Genomic DNA, 20,945 nt, shown 5'->3' on the forward strand with positions numbered 1-20,945 from the left:
ACCAAACACCAACAAAAAGCTTCCTTACGCTTGGACCCCTATACAAATCTATCCTACGCTAGATAAGTCATTGGTCATCGATTTGGGTGAGGATTGTCGGTTTTTTTTTATAACTTTTGTTTATTTTTCTTAATGACTGAATTAGCTTGAGCTCGTGTTCATTGTTGTTGTTTCTGATGAACAAGCTGAGCTTTTCTAAACATGATGACCATTTGACTGTTACACTGCCTTATACACTGTGCAAGACATAAATGGACAAGGCCACTATTGAAATAACCCGGGTTCGGACATGAAAGCAAAATAACACTTGCAAATGAATACGCCAAAAGCAAAATAATACTCATATTCAAAACACATGAAAACTTATTTAAATGGGTTCTTCTAATAAGTTTTAGAGACAAGACATCTACTTGCACCATCAAAACATTCACATACCCAATATCAAAAAGGTTCAGATAATATTTATAATTGTTTCTTGCATCACAGAAGATAGAACCATCTCGATGCAAATGCAACTCACCCTCATCAAGCCTGCGTAAAGAGTAGTAACACGAGGACAATAAAATAAGCATCGTAAAAAAGAAAGAAAGAAACCATCTTTTGTTAGATTGGGTGTTTTTGAAACTGAAGTTACCTTGCCAGCGATGTTGTTGGACAGCCAGTCCAGACCTTCGTAAAGTCCTTCACCTGAAGTGGCGCATGTGCTCTGAATGTACCTGGTAGATTGCAACAAAGACAAGAAATTTAGAACAAAAGAAAGGCTTTTGATTTTCAGAGACTTGTCGAGGGTTTTTTTTTTATTATTCACCAGTGACGCTGACGGAGGGAGTGAAGGCCAAGCTTATCTGTGATTTCAGCTGCATTCATCGCATTTGGAAGATCTTGCTTGTTGGCAAACACAAGCAGCACAGCATCACGCAGCTCGTCCTACACAAAAAAAAAAAAAAAAAGAAACCAAGGATTTATTAAGTATAAATGCCTTTCCTGAATGAATTATATGATTAAGAAAAAGAAGAAGAAAATTAATCTTGGATAGCAGCAATCGAAATGGACCTCATTGAGCATCCTGTGCAGTTCATCTCGAGCCTCAACAACACGGTCTCTGTCGTTGCTGTCCACGACAAAGATCAGACCCTGAGTGTTCTGGAAGTAATGCCTCCACAAGGGACGAATCTGAAAAGAAGCCAAAAGATTAGTTTACTTGGTGTGGAAGATAGAGAATCATCAGGATGTTGTTGTGAAAGAAGTGGATAATCACATACCTTGTCCTGACCCCCGACATCCCACACAGTGAAACTGATGTTCTTGTACTCCACAGTTTCCACATTGAAACCTGCAAGAAAGATCCTAGAGTTTATCATACACATTCACAAACTAGAAGCAAACCAGTACTATTATTATTATGGTGTGTACTGTGAAGCATTACCAATAGTGGGGATGGTGGTGACAATCTCTCCGAGCTTGAGCTTGTAGAGAATAGTGGTCTTACCAGCAGCATCAAGACCAACCATCAGAATCCTCATCTCCTTCTTTGCAAAGAGCCTGCTAAACAGCTTCGCGAAACTCAACCCCATCTTGTGCTCTTTTACTGCACACAAACCACAAGGACGTATAAGAAAAGAGTATAAAAACTTCATCCACATTCTATATGAGGCAGAGGTTGAAATCTGCCCCCCCAGGCTTCATGATCGGAAGCTATCAGAAACAATTACAACGAGAATCGAATATAGATTTTAACAGATCCACACTATCTTAGAGGTTGAAACGTGCCCCCAGGCTTCATGATCAGATCGTCTACTAATCGGAAGTGAATAGAGATTATAACAGATCCACGCTATCTTAGAGGCTATCGTATCAGAATATAATCAATCAGCCTAAACGGAATCAATTCTCAAACCATCGAAACGGATCCGGAGCAAATCACATACTCAGATCTACGCGAAATCTATAATGGAGAATGCAGAAGCTCAGATCCAGATCATGAACGCTTACCGTAACCGAGAGAGAGCGAAGCTTAAGAGAAATGCTAATTGCGAGACGACGACAAATCCGGTTTAGAGGGGGAAATTAATATTTTTATAAGGGACAAGGGTACCCACCGGTGTGAGCGTCGCTTTTCACGCCGTTTGATTTACGAGAATACCCCCCCCCCCCCCCCCTTGTTTTCAATCTTCCACGACCGGTGGCGGTGGTCAGGGGCTCATACGATTTAGCCTATCAATAGTTGCCACGAGAGCAATTCCAAACGAACGACCGTTATTCATTGATGTGATAAGTTACCATGTCATTATGTATATCAATGTTATTCATTGACCAATAGAAAATTACCGTGTTATTATCAATGTATATTTTGGGTTTTAAATTTATCATTGCTTTTTTATCTTTTTCGAATTTTCTTTGATCAATTTCATTGATTCCAATAGAAAGTTACCGTCTCACTAATGATGCTAAAATGTTATATCCGTTGATTATATAAATATGATATCTTAATGATGCTAAAATGTTAATTAGAATTCAATAAAATATTATTTTTAGAAATGTTCATTTTAAAAAAAATTCAGACTTGGAAAAAAGTTGTTATTTCTACTCTAATAGAATAGATATAGATTATAATTAGAAAGTTTATGAAAATAGCATACAAAATTTATTTTTATTTTATAATAAGATCTTACTTAACATTAATTTGTAATAATATTATATTACTAAATACGAATTTAATTAATATATTATTTTATAAAAACAATTTTTACAACTTTTAGTAAGATTTTGTTAGATTTTTTTCTCAACAGGTTTTTTTATAATTAAAATAAAATTAAGATAGTTTTATAGGTAAAAATGTTATATGCGTTGATTATATAAGAAGTGATATCTTAATGTTGCTAAAATGTTAATTAGAATTAAATGAAACTAGGCTTTGACCCGCGCATCCGCGCGGATATTATTTTTAAATTTTATTTTAGCAATTTGTTTGATATAACTGTATATATGTAACCATGTTAATTTGGGGTGGGTTTTTCGGTTTAATTCTGAATTTCGTTTGGTTTATTTGGGTCTAAGAAAACTTTAACCAAAGTCAATCCAAATTAGTTTGGTTTGGTTTTTGTTCGGTTTGGTGTGTATAGGGTTTAGTTTGGTTTTTTTGTGTTTCTTTAGTTCATCTGTGTTGATTTTTTTAATTTTTTTCTAGTTCAGTTACAAAAATATAATTAAGAAAAATATAAATATCATTTGACACCAGATCATTTTTTTCATATTTAAACGTAAAGCCAAACATCTGTAATATAATAGTTTTATGTTGTTATATTTAAACCTAATATACATAGCATAGGTAATTTTTCGGTTGTGATATTAATGTATGAGATTCATATTCTTTTATTTTATTTTTAGTTGTGTGTTTTCTATTCATTTATAAGTAGAATGTATAAATTATATTTATTTTTTTAGGTTAAATGGCTATATATAAAATCTTAATACAAATAGTGTATTTAATTAATCTAACTAAAAAGCACTTCGTTTTTTGGTTCAATTTAAAACCAAACCAAACCAAACCAAATCATTTGGATTGATAAAATCTTCAAAGAAATGGTTTATACATATACATTTGTTTGGTTTGGATCGGTTTGGCCTCGGATGGGTCGGTTTGGTTTGGTTCGAGTCGGGTTATTTGCACATCCTATTGTTAATAGTGTATTTTTTTTCATCACTTAATAGTGTATTCTATGGTGATAAAAAATCAAAGTTATAAATTACATAAGTTATTCTTATTAGATATATATATAGTGAAAATGGATAATATATATTGTAGGAATATAATAAAAATTCTACAACGTGTAGTACAGTAAAAATTGTTTTGCAAGTATCTTTCTTATTGTTATTAATGTCATAGCTTAAATTTAGGGGTTTGTTATGTTAAGCTAGTAAGATATTCAATGATTTTAGGAATATTTGGTTGATCATTAACAACTAAATGTACCATATCGGTAGAAAAACTTTAATTTTTGAGTTAATGCTATGTGCAACTAAATTGTGATTTGCTTGTTATGGTTTGACTTTCTAACGCAAAATTAAAGCATTTGAATTTTAGGAATATTCCTAAGATCTTACAATGTATGGTATCATAAAACGTTATGTCTTGCAAGTATATCTATTTTTGTTATTAATGTTATAGCTTTAATTTAGAGGCTATAAGTATTATTTTTATGTTTGTTTGTTAAAAATAGCAAACCTCGAATTATATCTACAACTAATATCTATATACTAAACCAAATTGTTTTAAAAATTGTTTCAAATTCATGTTACACAATTATTTGCCAGTGAACTTCTCATCAATTACATTACTACAATTATTTGCTAGTGAAGTTTTAATGTGATTCAATTAGATGTCGGCACTTGATTTTAACAATTTTGGTTTACTAATATATATATAAACCAATTATGCAGAGATTGTAATTTTGGGCAATTAAAGTTGAATATGTTTGCCTTAAAAAAAAAGAAGAAGAATATGGTTTGCCATATACAAATGAAGTTAGCAATATGCCGTGAAAATGGCGTGACATATGCAAGAAGTTAATGGGTTTATGAAAATATAATATAGACTACAATTAGATCGTTTATGAAAATAGTATACAATTTTTTTTATTTTGTTTTTAATAAAATCTTAATTAATATTAATTTGTAATAATATTATAATACTAATTACGAATTTAGTTAATGCATTATTTAAAAAAAAATATTTAGAAATTTTAATAAGATTTTGTTACATTTTTTTCAATAGATTTTTATATTTAACAAAATAGGAGAATTTTATAGGTGAGGTTGTTATATGTGTCAATTATATAAGATGTAATATCTTAATAATGCCAAAATGTTAATTAAAAAATAAATGAAATATCATTTTCTAAGAAAGGTCCATTTTTAAAAATATCATACATGAAGAGAAGATGTGACTTATATTTTAATAGAATAGATAGAAATGATATTTGAAAGATTTTTTAAAATAAAATAAGTTAATTTATCAATTTCATATAATTTTATATTTAATTTATATAGTACTTTTATTTTAATATAATATAGACTATTCATGAAAATAATATACAATTTTTTTTTAATTTTATAGTAAAACCTTAATTTGTAATAATATTATACTACTAATTACGAATTTAATTGACGCATTATTTAAAAAAAAATAGAATTTTTAATACGATTTTTTTGTCAACAGATTTTTATAATTAACAAAATAGGACAACTTTATAGGTGAGATTGTTATATATGTTAATTATATAATATGTAATATTTTAATGATGCCAAAATGTTAATTAAAGATAAATGAAATATAATTCTCTAAGAAATGTCTATTTTTAAAATATCACACATGAAGAGAAGTTGTGATTTCTATTTTAATAGAATAGATATGAAAAAATCATAATTTCTATTACGATAAATATATAGCATGTTTGTATATTTAGTCACAACATATTTAATAGGTCCAAATTTAAAACATGCCACAATAATTTCAAATATGACTATATTTTAGTAGATTAGATGCATATAGATTAACAAAATGCAAAATTTTAATCTATGTGCATTTTCTTAATCTATGTCCAATATAATTTGAAAATATTAAGAAGATCTTAAATGTCAAAGAGCTGAAAAGACATAATATTTGATTTTAAAAACATTTATCAACCATGGAGTTGATATTGTATGCAAAATTCATCCTGCATCAATTGTAATAAAAGCTATGACATGTATAAGAGATTCTAATACATAATCATACTTAAGAGATATATTGCAAACATGATGAGATGTTAGATTATGCTCACTCGCAGATTAAATATCAAAATTTGATATGTTTTTCCAAGTTGCACTATTAGTCATTTTCAGCTCATAATTGTTGACAATAAACTTCCATTTTGAAAAAAAAATTATTTGAAAGTACATTTGTGTTGCTTTCACGCCATGTTCAAATGAACAAAAATTGCCCCAAAAGAATTTTGAAAATGTTAGATTCATGAGGTAATAGTGAGGTAGCTGATGGATATGTCTTGAAGCTTATGTCTTTACTTGTCTTAAAGCTTATGTCTTAAAGCTTATGTCTTTGTCTTAAAGCTTATGCCTTGAAGAACAAGGTCTATTTAACTAATGATAAACACAATGTGCTTGTTTGTCTCTCAAAACAAAACAGAACCTCCATGATGGCTTTAAGTCTGGTGATGACCACGACGGCAGCTCAATGTTAAGTCCGGTGATGACCACGGTTGCGCCACCGCATGGGCAAAGATGCTACATACATCAGGTAAGTTGTCTTAAAGCTTGCGACTTTGTTATTTTTTTGGTCCAAAAACTTGATTTTTCTCTTTTTCAATCGTGTAAGAGGAGAAATAAGAATGTGTTTTTAATCCAAAAATTTGTTTTTTCATCTTTACTTGTCTTAAAAGCTAAATCCACCGGCTCCTAGATACATATACCTAAAATGTGTTACATTTATTATTATGTCAATTATAAATTTGTTTTTTCTCATTAAAGTAAAATTAGATGTAATTAATCTTCTGTATTTTCTTATCAATTTGCAGATCAGCATACACGCTGATATATTAACCATATAGATCATATTGCCAAGCCATCAAGGATGCCGAAGATCATCCATACCATCATCATCAAATTGGAACTTGCTGAAAGTGAAAAACATGTAGTCATGTAGATCACCTTGTATGGGAAAATGGGGCTAGGAAATAAGGGACCTTTAGCATGGAGAAATTTGTTATTTGCACTTGTGGATAATCTCCTGAACAAAGCTATTGCAACTGATCAAGTGTGGTATATCCAACAAGATTTGCAACATGATCTTCGAGAGATGTGCGACAGTGTTCCAAGAGAGTCATATCCACGACGTAAGTATGGCGGAAAAGATGGTTGATGTGGTTATCCGCGATGGAGGGAGTTACCGGTTGAGCTACACAGCCTACTCACACACCATCTCTCATATGCATGCCTAGAGATATAGTAGTAAGAGCATGGGACGTCGCACAACATCGAGTTATGCCGATACAGAGAAAGCTAATGTGATTTAGTAGGATTTTTATTTCAGTTATTCTTGGACAAGTATGTTTGATCTTGACATTTTTATTGCTCTTGGTTTCCATAAGTTATGTACTTTTTGGGACAACTATGCATTTGCTGTTGAGTATTTCTTTAGTCTTGCTTATGTGTTTGATGTTGTGAAATTGCATGTAGATCAGTCTCAAACCTTACTGTAGTTTTCTTATGCTAGAGTACTTTTGGTTTGGCAATCAAGAACATGTCATGTCATGAAAAAGGGTTGTAGGCTCTATTTTGATGTTGTCTTACGTTATTTGATGAAGGAGTCATGGCAACACGAACAGCAAACATTTACTCTTTTTAATTGAATGTTATGTGCTGATGCATTCTAGGCTTCGTGTACATAATTGTCTACGTCTAGAGGAAGCTTATTGTTTCTATAGTCTTAGAGCATCTTCAATGATGTTTTATTTTTCACTTTTTACTTTATTTTTATTCACATGGTGCTTCATTTTCTTTTTTATTTCTTCAAATTTTGAAGAACTAAATAGTATTTCTTCAAATTATTGTTCATTTCTTCATTTTTTTTTAAATGAACTTTTTGTAGTATTTCTACAAATTATTGTTCAGTTCTTTTTTTTTTGAAAATGAAATTTTTATTTACAAACTAATCCTTAACTTTAACTTATTGTTATTTTGTACTTGAATAAATTAGAAGTGTTAATGTCATCTAATTAATTTCACAGTTTATATTATTACTTTCATATAATTAAATGTTAATAATGAAGAGCATGAAATTATCGATTTCCGAGAGTTTTATGTTGAATTTAGAATAATTTAGAATAAAATAAGCTCATTTTGTTTCAAAATACTTTGTTTAATCACTTAAGAGATATAAGTATATAGTGCTTTTTTATAAATCTAAAATTCTTTGTTTATTTATTTATGTTATGTATAATAGTCGTATCATATAATAATATTTAACTTATAATAAAAAGTAATTGGATCGGATTATTGTTAAAACAAAATAAATTGGTAAAATTAGTAAATTTAAAAAATATTAGGTGCTTTTGATAATTAATTATAAAATGGTGTCATAATATACTTAAAATGTTTTATTTTGAGAAAAAAAATTAGAGCAAACAATTGGAGAACATGTCGCTTCCATTTTAGAAGAAAACAAAATTAACTATCGGAGATGCTCTGTTCTGACTCTGTTTTAATAAACCACTAAAGCAAGACTAATGACACATATGATCCACATAGTGATTATATACACTCGTAACTTAGTTTATACATCACAAAAATGCGACTATAGAATGGCCCAATTGTATATTTTGGTTCAAGACCCATTATTTTTTTTTTCCGGTTTAGGAGCATTATTGATTTTTTGAGCTATTGTAAAATGTACATCACCTTGTTCTTAATTTTTTGAGATATTTTTTAAAAATAATAAAATGATTTTTTTATTAACTTAGATATTTCAGATCTATGAAATAACCCAGACTAATCTCCAAACAGATATACGGTCCACGGATGGAACCTCTTTTCGGATATCCAAATGAGATCCCAAAAAAAAAAACGTAGTTTTAAGTCTGTGTGGCTACAAGATGAAGTGTAGTGCGGTGTTTTCGAACCCAATTTGTTTACTCCCTGGAATCCGCCTACTACTATATTATTGCCTTGCGGTTACTTAAAATTTCATATAATGATGAATGTTAGGTGTTGGATTTCATCTGATCTCTTTCCAAAAACAATATGAAGAAATTATTTCATTCGTGAGATTGCAAGCTACTTTAATATAAAAGACTAATCATGTGGTAATAAAGCAGGAGGAACATGAGCAAATAATCCAAAATCTAGCTAAAGAATCGATTAACATTCAGATGTTTACATACTTCAAATCTTTTCATCTTTTATTTTGGAATTTAACCAATATTTTTTATACATCATATTTTTTCATTACGTGTTCATTTCAACGAAAATCTTTTCTCAACGAATTCAACGAAAATCTAAATTCCATTTTTAATAATCAATCTCACGAATACTTGCACAGAATCGTAATGTGAGTCGTTCACATCCACCAGGATAATTACCTAATAAGATCGATATTTTATGTATATGAGTGGTCCAGTTCTCAACTAGTATAACTGAGAGTTTGAATAAGACAAATGAGCTTCTGAATCAAGAAATGGTCAAGTTTGCGTGCTCAGGTAAACTTTGTCCACAGTCCCTTTAATCTTTATACATCGAATTGTTGTTTCCATGAGTTCTTATGGTTTAGTTTTAAATCTTGGACGTTGTTCAGAACTTCAGACCGAGAGCCTAAGGCACAGATGAAGTCCAAGAACTTGAAGTTCATAAATCTGTAAAGGAAGCTCGTGAAAAAGCAATGAAACTGGTAGCAAAGGAATCTGCCAAATCAGAAGCTGTAAAAGAAGTTATAAAGTCTCTTACAGCACAGGTTTTGGCTTTAAAACTCTCATACATATTTCTCTTAAACGGTCTTTGTGTTCATTCTTGATTTATGATTTGAGTTTGATCTTACCAGCTGAAAGATATATATAGTTAAAGGTGCTACCACCGGGTGGCTTACGAAGCTGAGACCACAAGGACATCTAAATTGCTGAACAGGTTTGAGCTAATGCAAACGGACAGCGTCCATCACGTTCTGATTCAATGACCGACACCAGCTCTCTTGCATCATCTTTAGCTCTTCCCTCATGTTCAATGAATGGAGTTTGGCGAAACTCCCAGTTGTCAAGAAAGACAGATGCAAGCAAGGGAAGAGACGAACTTCATAGTGACATTCCCGAAACTCAAGAAGTGCACTAACAATGTCAAATATCAAATGCTTCTCAAGTGGATTGAACAGTACGAGCCTGGTGGCTGGTGTATATATCACACTGCTGGCCCTTGGCGATGGAACCAGAGATCTCAAACGTGTGCGCTTTAGGAGAGAGTCAAGATTAACTTCTCTTATCTACATGCATTTTAGAGATTATTAATAGAACCATTATGGTTTTGTTTGCAGCCAGAGAAGATTCAAGGAGCAACAAGCAGAGGCATGGTGGTCAGAGAACCGAGAAAGATTAGATCAAGTGTGCGATCGCAGTTCCAGACATGAATCAAATAACAACAACGAAAGCAAAAGCTAGCATAGGAAGCAATTTATGCACTGTATATTATAGAGAATTTAACAAAGTTTGTCGTGAGTTTAATGATTTTTTGTTACTAATCGACTCCAGTCTGATGTTTTGTGGAAATCGTAAGCTAGGTGTTTCCTAACTACAAAGCTCACAAACTCTGACGATCATGCTTGTTGCCAACTAAGCATATAAGAAGAAACAAGAACACAAAAACAGCTCAATGAGCTTTGCCTTATTGAAATTTTGTAGAAGCTAGCTAAGGCGTTTAGTTTTGTAAACCACTGTTGAACAGAGCAGTGGCGATGTCCATGTCAGTCTTCTTCATGCACATTCCGATCTCGACGCCACCTGATTCATCACGTCTCTCTGGCATGGAGATTCCCTCTCCTTGAATGGAGACAACATCAGTCTTAACCGGTCTTCCCCACCCGAGATCCGACTGGTATACACCCAACCGGTTCGACCCAGCTACCGACCCGAACTGTGAAGTCAGATCCAAACCGCTCAGGATCTCACCCGCCGTGACGAATCCATCCTCTCCCTCGAACTCCACCGCCTTCGGAAACTGGCCGGAAGCGGCGGATCAAGTCGCGCTCTGAAATCTCCAACGAAAAGGAAACTCACGAGTCTCTCCCCGTTTCCTCCACGAGCCTTCACAAGGCATGTCCACGCGTAGGCATAGGCGAGGACGAAAGTCGACAGGTGGAGGCTCTGTTCCTCGCTCCCGGAGTTTCTCGCGAGATAGCAGGAGCGTGGTTAGAACAAACGTCGTCTTCGGGTTCCTGTGCGAGGATCGGGCTTAAGCTTCTTCTCATTTTGTTAGTTTTCAGAGATCTCACCATCTCGATCATCTGTTCGTCAAGTCCGGTTTGGTCTTTGATCAACGACCGATCAAGAGACGGAGTTAGCGTCTCCGGGAGAGACACGACTCTGTTTTCTTGTTTGCAAACGTGAGCCCAAGCTTTGAAGAACATGCTTGTCGTTTTACCGTCTAAAACGGCGTGGTGTGCTGTTACGCCGATGGAGAATCCACTGTTCGGGAACAACGTGATTTGAAGAGCGTACGCGGTTAGTGAGGCATCGGAAACAGGTAACTCGGGGAGTAAGTTGTGTAACTCTGAAACTGGACGTTGTCCGTAGCCGGAGAGAAAAGAGAAATCAGCGTCACTCTCCGCGACGGTGACGGAAACGGCGTCGGCTCGTTTGTGTCCCAGCTGATGCGGCCGGTGAGAGGGAGAGGGAGAGCTTGAGCTTAGGGAGGATGAATGAGTTGAAATGCTCACGAGTTGACTCAGTGAGCCTGTAGAAAATGACTCGCCTGAGTTGGTGGAATATTAGCCATGGCAGATCGAAGAAAGTTAAGGGTATTGAGAGCGAGTTGGCTGAGTTAAGAACAGAGTCTTAGTCGGCTGCGGGGATGACTCTGGCAAGCTCTACGATATGTAGTGTCATTTTGTGGGTAAAAATTCAATAGGAACAAAATACATTTGAATAAGCAACAATGATTATCATTGATCAATCTATAGCTAATTATTGGTGCGAACATCTAAATAGACATACGAGATCAAAAAAAGATAATTTAAAAGAATTTCGGTATAAATTAACTGTATTATTATCAATAAAATATTAAAATAAATCTGTAGTTATAGTTGACGAAATAAATATTAATATAATTTGTGCTGAAGTTTTTTGATAAAAGAATACTAATACAAATATGTTATAAATCATACCGTGGATGTCCATAACCCGGACTGGTTCATAACCGGCCTAATGCTAGAGAGAGAAGACTCGGCCGTGAGGAGAGAGAGAGAGAGAATCGGCATCTTGCATTTTCCTTATTAAATTATGATCCGTATTCTTTCCATATTTGTATTTCTTTTCTTTAGTCTTTCCATTATTCTACGAGGGTGTAATTTCCTATATATAAAGGGCTTCTTATGTTATGAATCATATAGAAACATAGATTTCATTCTCTAATTTCACAACACGTTATCAGCACGATAGAATCTAAATCCCTAAGCTAAAACAAACCGCCTAAAACCCTAACCCTAATCGGCGAACATCCTTACCGGCGAACCATCCTAACCCCGATCGCGAAACCTTATATCCCAATCCTTGTTTGCAATCTGTTCCCGATCAGCTTCAGCTCAAGGCGTTCCTGAACCTAGCTCAGACGATCTCGGCTTGTTCAACCTCAGCTCGCAAACAAGACGATCTCAGACAGCTCGCGACCCGATCAGCACGTTGGACAGCTCGTGTTCCCGATCTCAGCAATCAGACAGCTCGCGACAACATCAGCTCGCGTTCCGATCAGTTCCAGCTCGGGGTTTATCTCTTTAGTGGTCCATTCAACCCTACTTGAGGTTAAGGTAATTCGAAACCTTAAAGAGAACCCATAATCGAATTTGATTGTTTGATAAGAATCGAAACCATAAAAACTACAAACCCTAATAGTATGATCTAATGTTGAAATCAAAACCATAGGGTAATAGATCAAAACCCAAATGAGTAAATCGAAGCTCATAATCATAAGTTCGATACCCCAATTCCTGATACCTTAGCCGCATACATGTATATTACATGTTATGCAAGAAATCGATCTAAACCCTAAAACCTAAAGACATGATCGATTTTATATAAACCCTAGTCGTATTATATATGTTCTAAATTAAAATCGATTGATTGTTTTGAAATTGAAATTGTATGATAGCTTGTTTGATTAATTAAAACTGAATGCTTGTTTTGATATTGAATGAGATCGTATCGTTAGATTGATCACATAGAAATCGTTTTGCTAGGATTGATAAACTCATCCTCGAATTTGGTTGTTTTGAATTAAAACCGATTGAATGAATTTGGAATCGCATGATAGTCTTGATTAAACCCTAACCGGCCTTTCTTATATGGAAACCCTAATTGCATTGATAAATTGAACATGATCCGTTAGGTTGATAGAAAATTAACTTCTTGATGCATTGCTTAATTATTTGATTGCAATTATATAACTTAGAATTCGTATGAACATATAGAAACCGTATGACAGGCTTGCATTATAACCATATGTACATATAGAATTCGAATTGCTTGGACATACCTTATAGCCGTGTGGCTTGTTTTGTATCATGCATGCATATCACGTATGAACTGATTGCATATAGAAATCGTATGCTAGGATTGTAAACGAATAAATATTGCATGATCATCTCTTGCTTGGCCGTGAGGCTTGTTCTTAGCCGTGAGGCTTGTCATGGCCGCAAGGCTTGTCTGAACTTAGAAACCTAATTGTTTGAACATATTGATTGCATTCGATTGAACACTATAATCTTAAAGATGAAATATATGATTTCAGATGTCGAAAATCAACAACTTGGATTTTGCTGCCCTAAATCTCTCTTGGGATAATTACTTGCAATGGGCACTTGATACTAAGATCATCTTGAAATCCAAGGGACTCGGTGAGTGTATCACCGAGGACTATAATGCAAGTGAGAAAGATAGATACAGTGTGATATTAATTATACGCCATCATCTTATTGAGAGTCTCAAAGATCAGTATTTGACTATTGAGAATCCTCTAGACCTTTGGACAGAGTTGAAAACGAGATATGATCACCAGAGAACGATGTTATTACCAAAGGCTACATATGATTGGAGGAATCTCAGAATCCAGGACTTTAAGTCCGTGGACGAGTATAACTCGGCCCTGTTTAAAATAGTTTCGAAATTGAAATTGTGTGGTGAGGATATAACGGATAAGGATATGCTTGAGAAAACTTTTTCCACCTTCCACACAAGCAATGTGTTGTTACAACAACAGTACCGTGAGAAGGGCTTCTCTACTTATGCTAATCTTATCTCTTGTTTATTGCTTGCGGAGCAAAACAATGAGTTGTTGATGAGGAACAGTGAATTGAGACCTCCTGGATCAAACTCATTACCCGAGGCACATGCGACCGTAGAGGCTAAGAAAGAGTCGAACCATGTCCAGAGTGATAGCCAACACGGTCGTGGTCGTGGAAAATGGCATGGACGTGGTGGTCGAGGCCGAAACTCGTTTGGTCGAGGCCGAGGTAACTCATATGGCCGTGGCTCCTATGGAGGCCGTGGACATGGCCGAGGCCGTGGTACATCTTTCAAGCCACATAACTCGACCAAATCCGTGTGTCATAGATGTGGTATGGATAATCATTGGGCTAAGACATGTAAGAGTTGATATCTTGCATATTCACATTGTTTTATCCATTTATTCATTTGCATTTTCATCATATAGATTAGGATTTAGCCATGTCTAGGCTGCATTTTGCATACATATGTCTCTATCAGGTATTGAAGTACCACATGGAGTTCCTGGAGACACTTGGGTGCATTTGGAGCTCAAAGGAGGTGATTAGAGTGATCTTTGGACGAGCACTACCTGGAGCGACCAGCCCAGAGCGACTATCTCAAGTCACTCCAGCCAGAGCGACCTACCGGAGCGACGCCATGAACTCGCTCGTCCTATACGCTTCGGAGCGACCTCCTAGAGCGACAAGGCGAAGTCGCTCCAGCTCCTAGAGCGACCAGTTCAGAGCGATAAGGCGAAGTCACTCCACCTCCTAGAGCGACCTCACCACAGCGACCAGTTCAGAGCGACACAGCCAGGTCACTTGCGAGGAACGACCCGGGAGCGACGTCTTCGGAGCGACACAGCCAGGTCGCTTGCGAAGAAACGACCCGGGAGCGACCTCTCGCAGCGACGTGCCGAGGTCGCTCCACGTCTATTTGTTTGGCCGAATTCATGTTTTCTCAAGGGCCTTTTGGTCATTTCATTATGCACGTTTTACATTTCTAAAACCTATGTTTTAAACATCTTTGGTAGCCACCAGGCAGATTATCTTTTGATCTATTGAGAAATACACAAAAACTCTCTTGAGAAGTTCATCTCTTGGATTTTGATTGTTATGTTCTTGTGTTATTGTTGATTTCTTATCTATTTCTCTACATGATTAATCTGAAATCCAATATGGGTTTAAGAGGAATCATGGAGATTAGTGAGTAATCACTTTTTGAATTCATGGGTTAGGGAGATTAAGGGTGATTAGGTTAGTTCTAGGATGTTTTAGTGTAGATCATTTTTGTTCCTTGCTAGTAGAGTATTCATAATGCATCTTCTGAGTTGGCCACTCAAAAGTTGATCAATAGACATTTCCCACCCAAAAGGTGTTTGATGAAATGCCTGAGACAACTCTCCTAGGCTTTTAGTATACTTTGCCAAAGACATTTGTTGTTAAAGGTGCTAAAATAGCTAATAGACTTGTTAGTAATGATTGCTTTCATATTATTCAACCAAAGACATTTGATGTTTGAGATATGTTAGCAAATGAGCATTCATCTAGACATAGAGCTTGCTTAGAATTGTGTCTAGGCTTAAGGTTGATAGTTTGATTGATCATTTGTCATCCTTAGTTCGATACTTGATCACCCAAGGTCTAATCCCTATGCCCATGAGTTCTCTTTTCCCTTAGTCAAGAAAGTATCATTCTGTTATTGCTTTCTAGTATTCGTAGTAGTTTAAAACTCATCTAAATCATTGGTTGCACTTAGATTAAGTGAGTACTTCCATTCTCGGTGCTTTGATATCCCTCAGAACTGGTTCGACAATCACTATACTACAACATTTGTCTTAGGAGCTTGAAAACTCTTAACATCAAATTGGCGCCGTTGCCAAATTCTGAGTAGATTTAAACATTGAGATTTAGTCACTTGCTTGAGACTAAGTCATTTTTATTTTCTTTTGTTACTGATTCTCCTTCTTCACCTCCCTTTACTTTACAGGTGTATGAAGTTGAGGAGAAAAGGTCCATCAAACCTAGTTCCAAGAGCCGCATACATCAGATCTTTAGAGAGAGAGTGTGCTAGAAAGAGACGAGAAGAAGAGCAACAGTTTCACTTGTAGAGATTGGATACTGATATGGGAGACATACCTCAAAATGATGCCAACAACGTTCCACACAACCAACAGCGAGCAGCTCGACCCATTGGCATTTACGACCGCCCCAACATACATGGTCATAGATTCGGAATCCGAGCACCAGCTGTGGTAGCCAACAACTTTGAGGTTAAGTCAGGACTCCTCAACGTGATCGAGAACAACAAGTATCATGGCCTGGCTCTAGAGGACCCATTTGATCACTTGGATAGGTTCGACAGCTACTGTGGGTTGTCAAAAACCAATGGTGTGTCTGAGTTTGCCACTCAAAAGTTGATCAATAGACATTTCCCACCCAAAAGGTGTTTGATGAAATGCCTGAGACAACTCTCCTAGGCTTTTAGTATACTTTGCCAAAGACATTTGTTGTTAAAGGTGCTAAAATAGCTAATAAACTTGTTAGTAATGATTGCTTTCATATTATTCAACCAAAGACATTTAATGTTTGAGATATGTTAGCAAATAAGCATTCATCTAGACATAAAGCTCGCTTAGAATTGTGTCTAGCCTTAAGGTTGATAGTTTGATTGATCATTTGTTATCCTTAGTTCGATACTTGATCACCCAAGGTCTAATCCCTATGCCCATGAGTTTTCTTTTCCCTTAGTCAAGAAAGTATCATTCTGTTATTGCTTTCTAGTATTAGTAGTAGTTTAAAACCCATGTAAATCATTGGTTGTACTTAGATTAAGTGAGTACTTGCATTCTCGGTGCTTTTATATCCCTCAGAACTGGTTCGACAATCACTATACTACAACATTTGTCTTAGGAGCTTGAAAACTCTTAACATCAACTCCCAAACATCTCGTTGACCTCTAGCAAGAGAGTTTGAAATGGAAGAATCATGAAGCTCATATGAGATATCAAGATGGTGAAGAAGATTTCAATCATGAAAAAGATGATATCATGGATTATGAAACTTCTGATTGTTTAAAAAGAGCAAAGTTGATTTTGGCCATCTATGTTTTTGTGTTCTTTGCTTTATGTTTTCTATGTTTTGATATTGCTTTGAACTTGTTTTCTTATTATAACTTAATGAATGAAAGCTTTTGATATAAAAGTCTCTAAAGCATCATGACTATACGTCTTGATAATGCTGGTGAGTTCACGTCCCAAGCGTTTAATGATTACTGTATGTCTATGGGGTAACTGTTGAACACTCTGTGGCACATGTACATACACAGCGGCTTAGCCGAATCATTCATAAAACGAATTCAACTAATAGCTAGACCATTACTTATGAGGTCTAAGCTTGGGGACACGCGGTCTTGCACACGTCCGAATTGATTCGTATAAGGCCGTCTAGTGAACATATATATTCCCCATTACAATTGCTTACGGGCCAGGAGCCAGACATATCCCATCTTAAGACATTTGGTTGTGCCGTCTATGTACCAATTGCTCCACCATAGAGAACAAAGATGGGACCTCAAAGGAAGATGGGGATATATGTTGGACATGATTTCCACCACGATTATAAAATACCTTGAGCCAACTACGGGTGATTTATTTAAGGCCAGGTATGCGGATTGTCACTTTGATGAATCCGAACATCCAACATTAGGAGAAGATAGCAATACGCTGGTAAAAAAAAAGATTACATGGAATCAAACATCCTTATCTTGGCAAGATCCTCGGACTCAGGAATGTGATTTAGAAGTCTAAAAGATTATACATTTACAAAAGCTAGCTAATCAATTGCCAGATTCCTTTGATGACCCGAAAAGAGTTACTAAGTCATATATACCAGCTGCTAATGCACCAATCAGTATTGATGTTCAAGAGGGACACAATCATGTTGCTACAGAGTCTAGAAAACGTTTGAAACGTGGTAGAACAATAGGTTCCAAAGATAATAACCCTCAGAAAACTAAGAAAGGTGCAGAGAATGAAACCGAGGTTGTTGAAACCCTAGACACGACCACGACCGTTCCTAAATCCCGGGACTTAACCGCGGCCACTCCCAAAATCCTAATAGCGATCGCGGCCGATCATGAATGCTTAGATTCGGCCGGTCCTGGTGTATCTAATACTGATTCTTGGGACACCAAGATTCAAGGTACTGAAGGTCCTGATAATAATGAGATCTCAATAAACTATGTCTTGTCTGGGATACAATGGAACAGAAAGAATGTCGACATTGATGATATATTTGCATACAAGGTAGCACTTAAACTTATGGATTTGAATGAGGATCATGAACCCACGTCTATTTATGAGTGCACTCAACGATCAAATTGGATCAAATGGAAAGAAGCTGTAAACATGGAGTTAAACTCTTTAAAGAAGAGAGATGTCTTTAGACCAATAGTCCGGACACCATATAATGTTAAACAAGTCAGCTATAAGTGGGTCTTTGTGAGGAAAAGAAATGAACACGGCAAGGTCGTGAGATATAAAGCACGGCTTGTTGCACAAGGATTCTCACAGAGACCAGGAATCGATTATGAGGAGACATACTCCCCTGTGGTGGATGCTACTACTTTTAGATTCCTGATAAGTCTGGCTATAAGAGAGAAATTAGACTTGCGGTTAATGGATGTTGTAACTGCATACTTATATGGGCCACTGGATAATGAGATTTATATGAAAGTACCAGAGGGTATAGAGTTGAAAAACAAATCGAGTACTCGAGAACAACACTGTATAAAGTTGAATAAGTCACTTTATGGATTGAAACAATCAGGTCGAATGTGGTACAATAGACTAAGTGAGTACCTAGAGAGAGAAGGATACAAGAATGATCCGATCAGCCCTTGTATCTTTATAAAGAAATTCGGCCAGGACTTTGTGATTATAGCAGTGTATGTTGATGATTTAAATATCCTAGGAACCTCTGGAGAGATTTCCCAAACAGTTGAATATCTTAAGAAAGAATTCGAGATGAAAGATCTTGAAAAAAAATAAAGTTTTGTTTGGAATTACAGCTTGAGTACATAAGAGATGGAATCCTTGTGCATCAAATGACATATACAGAAAAGTACTCAAGAGATTCAACATGGCCGAGTCTCATCCATTATCTAGCCCCATGGTCGTGAGGTCCCTCGGCCTGGACACTGATCCGTTCCGTCCTAAGATGGACGATAAAGATGTCCTTGGTCCCGAAGTGCAATATCTCAGTGCCATAGGAGCTTTGATGTATCTGGCTAGTCAGACGACCATATATATGTTTTGCCGTGAATATATTGTCTAGATTAAGCTCTTGTCCAACCCAAAGGCACTGAAACGGGATTAAACATGTTCTTCGTTACCTGCAAGGAACAAAAGACTTGGGTTTATTTTATACTAACCAAAACAAAGAAGGTTTAGTTGATTTTGCTGATGCAGGTTATCTTTTGGATCCACACAATGCTCGATCACAGACAGGCTATGTTTTCACACATGGTGGAACGGCCATATCATGGCGTTCCATGAAGCAGACGATCGCGGCCACATCTTCAAACCATTCGGAGATCTTGGCTGTTCATGAGGCCAGCCGCGAGTTGTTCAGAACAGGGGGAGTAATACGTGTTGTACTCTTTTTCCTTCACCATGGTTTTGTCCCACTGGGTTTTCCTGGTAAAATTTTAATGAGGCAACATCTAAAGCATATTACAATCTCTGTATGGTTATTGCATCCAAGAGGGAGTGTTATAAATCATATTGTGGATGTCCATAACCGGCCCGGTTCATAACCGACCCAATGCTAGAGAGAGAGACTCGGCCGTGAGGAGAGAGAGAGAGAGAATTGGTATCTTGTTTTTTCCTTATTAGATTATGATTTGTACTCTTTCCATATTTGTATTTCCTTTTGACGGTGTAATTCCATATATATAAAAGCTTCCTTATGTTTATGAATAATATAGAAACATAGATTTCGTTCTCTAGTTTCACAACAAAATATTTATATTGACAGTATCCCTCATATTCATCCAAACACTAAAGTGTAAATATGCATTACTTTCTCTTTTGTGATAACATATATGTTCAGTTACCGTGACAATCTTCCTAAGGTGTTAGTTTCAAAAACAAAGTAAGCTGTAGTGACCGCTCCACCTATATTTGTCTGTCGAAGCAGTTTATATAAAGCTGGATCATGGATGTGGGGGAAACTATTAATGCAAGGGTGTTGGCTAAAACCTTTCACAAGGTCAATGTTCAGAATGGTGAAACCACCTCTTTCTGGTTCAGATTGCTGGACAGAAATGGGACGTCTCACGGATTTGACTGGAAGTAGATGATACATTGACTTGGGAACCTCTGCAACAGCAACAGTTGGGGATGTTATGAGAAACAATAGGCGTAGGAGACATGGAGTACCATTGCTCAATGAGATAGAGGATGAAATTGATCAGAAGCGCCAAGGTTGGTCTGAGATGAGGGATGTTCAGCTGTGGAAACATAACCAGAACAAGTATATGAGTAAGTTCTCCTCGAAGAATACATGGTACCAACTTCGGGAAGTCTCTGTTCAGTGCGCATGGGGTGCAGGTGTCTGGTTTACGCATGCTACACCTAAATATGCTTTTTTGATGTGGTTAGGGATTCAGGATTGTCTTAGTTCTTGTGATCGGATGGCAAGATGGAACATCAATGTCAATACTACTTGTGTTCTCTGTCAAGCAGGCACAGAGACAAGAAAAACCATATATTTTTTTCATGTAGGTATACTCATCCCAAGTGTGGGAACCACTAATGAGGGGACTACTTGGTGATGACTACCCCACGGATTCGAATATCATCACAACAATCGTCAAAAACTCAAATTATGATCAGACCCAGCTCTCCCTCATCAGGTATACTTTGCAAGC

General features: G+C 36.0%; 1 protein-coding gene and 1 pseudogene across 2 annotated transcripts; both read right to left on the bottom strand.

Moving 5' to 3' along the window:
* Positions 1 to 314: 314 nt before the first annotated feature.
* Positions 315 to 2,142, bottom strand: LOC106406661 (ADP-ribosylation factor 2-B). Of its 2 annotated transcripts, none has more exons than XM_013847360.3 (7): positions 1,993 to 2,142; positions 1,427 to 1,588; positions 1,263 to 1,333; positions 1,054 to 1,173; positions 809 to 927; positions 635 to 716; positions 315 to 531 (listed from the first exon to the last, which is right to left on the bottom strand). In XM_013847360.3, exons 2-7 carry the CDS (start codon positions 1,572 to 1,574, stop codon positions 526 to 528), a joined length of 546 nt encoding a protein of 181 aa, XP_013702814.1. In that variant the 5' UTR covers positions 1,575 to 1,588; positions 1,993 to 2,142; the 3' UTR covers positions 315 to 525. The 2 variants fall into 2 exon arrangements, with proteins under 2 accessions (XP_013702814.1, XP_013702815.1); XM_013847361.3 differs by having other exon boundaries at positions 1,929 to 2,037.
* A 7,142-nt stretch (positions 2,143 to 9,284) lies between these two features.
* LOC125582100 lies at positions 9,285 to 11,731 on the bottom strand (annotated as a pseudogene).
* Positions 11,732 to 20,945: the final 9,214 nt, after the last annotated feature.

The sequence above is a fragment of the Brassica napus genome, chromosome C2 (assembly GCF_020379485.1).
Source record: "Brassica napus cultivar Da-Ae chromosome C2, Da-Ae, whole genome shotgun sequence".
In the NCBI taxonomy this organism is placed as follows: Eukaryota; Viridiplantae; Streptophyta; class Magnoliopsida; order Brassicales; family Brassicaceae; genus Brassica; species Brassica napus.